The sequence below is a fragment of the Carica papaya genome, chromosome 7 (assembly GCF_054855325.1).
Source record: "Carica papaya isolate Zhongbai chromosome 7, ASM5485532v1, whole genome shotgun sequence".
NCBI lineage: Eukaryota > Viridiplantae > Streptophyta > Magnoliopsida > Brassicales > Caricaceae > Carica > Carica papaya.
Window position 1 is genome coordinate 28,714,046 of NC_142315.1, and position 3,790 is coordinate 28,717,835.

Below are 3,790 nucleotides of genomic sequence, written 5' to 3' on the forward strand. Positions count from 1 at the left end.
AGAAAGCCTGAGAATATACTTGCTTATATATTCATAGCTTTGAAACAAAAAGGAAGAAGTCTATAAGAAAACAAATAATGCACTAAAAGAAAATTAATTTTTATTTTCGCTAGAATTATTTGGAAAAATAAATTTAAACTTCAATCACATAGCTAAAGTATATTCTCTTTGCCATAATAAAATAAAATAAAACCATAAATCTCCACTATATTAATGACTTAGGAGAACTAAAAATTGGTTAATTTCTGTTGAATTTAAAATAAAAAAAAAAAGAAACTCATTTAGGAGATGCTGCGAATGCCTTTGGAGTGTCGCAAAAGTTCTGAATCAGTTGTGGAGCATAAGGGGCTAAGGGGAAAAAAACTGACCAACAACTCTTGCTGATATTTAGAATTGCATTACAACAAGAAGAGGAAGGGGTAAGACCTCCAATTGGAAAAGTGAAAAGTGACAGCAAGCATCCTTCAATACCATTAAAGGACGCCAAACACTGATTAATTTGAGAAGTTCCTGGAAGTCCAGGAATTCCTGGAAATCCAGGTAATAGCTGGGTGTGACTTGGTTGCACCAACATTGCAATCCAAGTGGCCAGAAGCAGTAATTGAATGGTTTGTTGAGCTTTGCCTGACATGTTTGATTGGTAAATTTTTTTGTCTTTTCGTATTACTAGGAGTTAATTGATCAAGAGCAGTTTATTGCAATGAAAAATTGAAACGAATAGAGCGACTATTTATGCTATAGTAGTAATGCGAGTAACTAAGCTTCTTTAATACTATTTATAATATTAACTCAGTTGTTACTAAATCGTTAATTTTGGAGTGAATTCTAACTGTTGATTTATTTAAACGTTTATCGAAACTGATGATTTATGTTAGGTTCCTAGAGAATAATTCACTCTTGTTTATAGAAGCTCCAATTAATGGACAAAATTTTGTATGGTAAGTCTACCATGATATCTTTTTTTCCTAATTAGACGAATGTGCATTAAACAAAGACCGAGTCTTCTTACTAATTTAAAGAATTAAAGCTTCATTACAACAAAATAAATTATCACGTTGCTTTTTTATCAAGCATATTCTTTGTTTACAAATACTTCATCAAATCAGATCGACACTACAAAAAGAATTTGCATTACTCATTGAAAATAAAAAATTCCTACTAGGATGATTTAGAGGTTTTTAATTCACTAAGAGAATAATTACTCCTTAAAAATTAAATACAGAGTTTGTTAGAATTGGATGTCTATCCCTTTTAGAACTTCGAGTTTATCAAATTGAATATCTATCCTTTTTAGACTCTTAGACTTTGTATATTTTTTTGTGTTCCTTCATTAATTTAAATAGAACAGAACGCCAATCATAACTAATCTTAAGAAATAAATAATCACCAAACCACATATAAGAATGATTCTAATTGCATATTTATAGAAATGGTAGTTCTAATATCATCTCTTTGGGGAAGGTCTAGTAGTTTTCTTATAATTATAAATAACGATGTAACTTTAGCTTATACAGTTTTGAATATAATTTTGGGTCATGTCTTATCTATATAATTTTTTTTTTGGTTAGTTTCTTAGTGGGGCTCTTTTTGGTTAACGTCTCCGTAATTTATTTTCTCTTTGTTCTTAGGACATTAATCGATTAACCGTAAAATTTCATTACACTTTTTAGTGAATTTAATAGCCAACATCACATTAGTGATTAACCATAAAATTCCCCTTAAAAATTAATTCATTGTTGGCACCAACAAAAGGAGTTGGTTAAGACTAATGTGCACATGTCAATGCTTGAGAATCATAGCTTAGAAGCGAAAAGGAAATTAACTAAAAGAAAATTATTTGATTTTCTAATTTATTTATAATGAATTGCAAAAATAGATTTATACCTCATTAACCCAACCAAGCATTTCCTTCTTACTTGAATAAAACATTAAATCTCCACTAACTTACTAACTTATGAGCACTAGAATTTGGTTGATTTCCTTTTGCATTTGAAGAAACGGAAATTATTTAGCATGAGGTGAAGATGACTTTTAAATGTTGCAGAAGTTCTCGATCAGTGGTGGAGTATAAGGGGTTAAGGGGAAAAAAAGAGACCAACAAATCTTATTGATATTTACAAATGTGTTGCAGCAGGAAGAGGAAGGGTTAAGACCACCAATTGGAAAAGTAAAAAGTGATGACATGCACCCTTGAATGCCACTCAAAGATGCTAAACACTGATTAATTTGTGAAGTTATTGGAAGTCCTGAAATTTTCAGAAATCTTGGTAGCAACTGGGCGTGTCCTGGTTAGACCAATATCGCAACCCACGTGACCAAAAGCAATAGTGGACCAGCTTGTTGAGTTTTGCTAGACATATTTGATTAGTAGATTTTTTACTTTTTGTTAGTACTAGAGTTGATTGATAAAAAAGAGCAGCTTACAAGGATGAACGGTTGAAATGAAGAGAATGAGTATTTATTTTATAACAGAAATGAAATTTATTGAGATTCTTAATTACCATTTTTAAATTACAACATTAATTTAATGGTTATTAAGTTATTAATTTTGGATCAAATTCTAACGGTAGATTTACTTGAACATTAGTTATAGAATATGATAATTTATATTTATCTACAGGGATTTTGTCGTCTCTTAGTCTACCCAAAAAATATTTTTTTTTAAAAAAAAAAGAATTTATCCAAGCTCTAACTAAGGGAAAAAATTATATATACTAAATCTATCATGATAACATTTTTTCTGATTAAATGTATCACTCTCATTGTCTACGGATTACTGTCTTAAAGCTACAATAAGAAGTTTTTCTACACCCGTATAACAATAATAAAATAATAATTTTTTCTAGGCCAATCTCGTATGGGGATATAAAATATAATATTATGTGGATTTTAAACTTTCTCTTAATACATATTTATAGAACTTATTAAAACTGAGAACAAATTCATGTTGTTAAGTTTGTTCCTTGCATTCTAATACTTAATCAAACTCTGTCAAAACACTAAAACAAAAATTGCATTTTTTTTTAATTAAAAATGAGGAAATCTTTAGAATCTGATGTTATGTTTTTGCGTGTATATATAGGAGGTATATACTAACTATACACTTTGTTGAATAAATAACTAAATAAATCTTATTACATTTTGCATACATAGTATTGTATATCTCGGTGAATGTGTTTCTCAATAAGATTTTCAATGATATATTTAAATACGAAATAAGTAATTCTTCCTAACCATATAGTTACCTTTGATTTCATTGAGATATTGTATATGTCCTTCTGTAAAGTATTTAAAGAGGTATAAGAAAAATATCTAATTACGTTTATACAGAAATAATAGTTCTCACGAATCTCTTTGATGATTTTGAATGGTCAGAAAAATATTTAATATTTTGAAAATTTTGAATGTTGTGAATATCGTATCAAAAATACTTTATCTCTTTGATATGAATTATTAGTACCTTTAATATTATTTAATCATATGATAATTATATATTTCAAGACTAATATGAAATTCAATTGTAAGATTTACTGGGATTATAACAAGCCGTTGGATCTATTAGGAGCAAATTCTATTAATACTGATCTATTGATGATGGTTGATAATATATTTAACTATATATGTGTTGAGAAGCAAAAATAACTATATATATAGATACGTTGAAAAGAAAAAAGAAAAACAAATGTAAGAAAATAGAAAATGAACTAAATTAATGTTTTTCAATTTTTATTTATGATAGAATTACTTGCATTAAACAAAACTATTTAAGCTCAATTCAACAAACTAAACA

General features: G+C 28.1%; 1 protein-coding gene across 1 annotated transcript; it reads right to left on the reverse strand.

Annotated features, from left to right (window-relative positions):
• Positions 1-277: 277 nt before the first annotated feature.
• Positions 278-631, reverse strand: LOC148253136 (uncharacterized). The gene has a single exon (XM_088208548.1). The coding sequence runs from the start codon at positions 629-631 to the stop codon at positions 278-280; it is 354 nt and encodes a 117-aa protein (XP_088064674.1).
• Positions 632-3,790: the final 3,159 nt, after the last annotated feature.

Bases quoted from the DNA above. Each gene is read 5' to 3' on its own strand.
- LOC148253136 (XM_088208548.1), bottom strand. From the start codon at position 631: ATGTCAGGCAAAGCTCAACAAACCATTCAATTACTGCTTCTGGCCACT.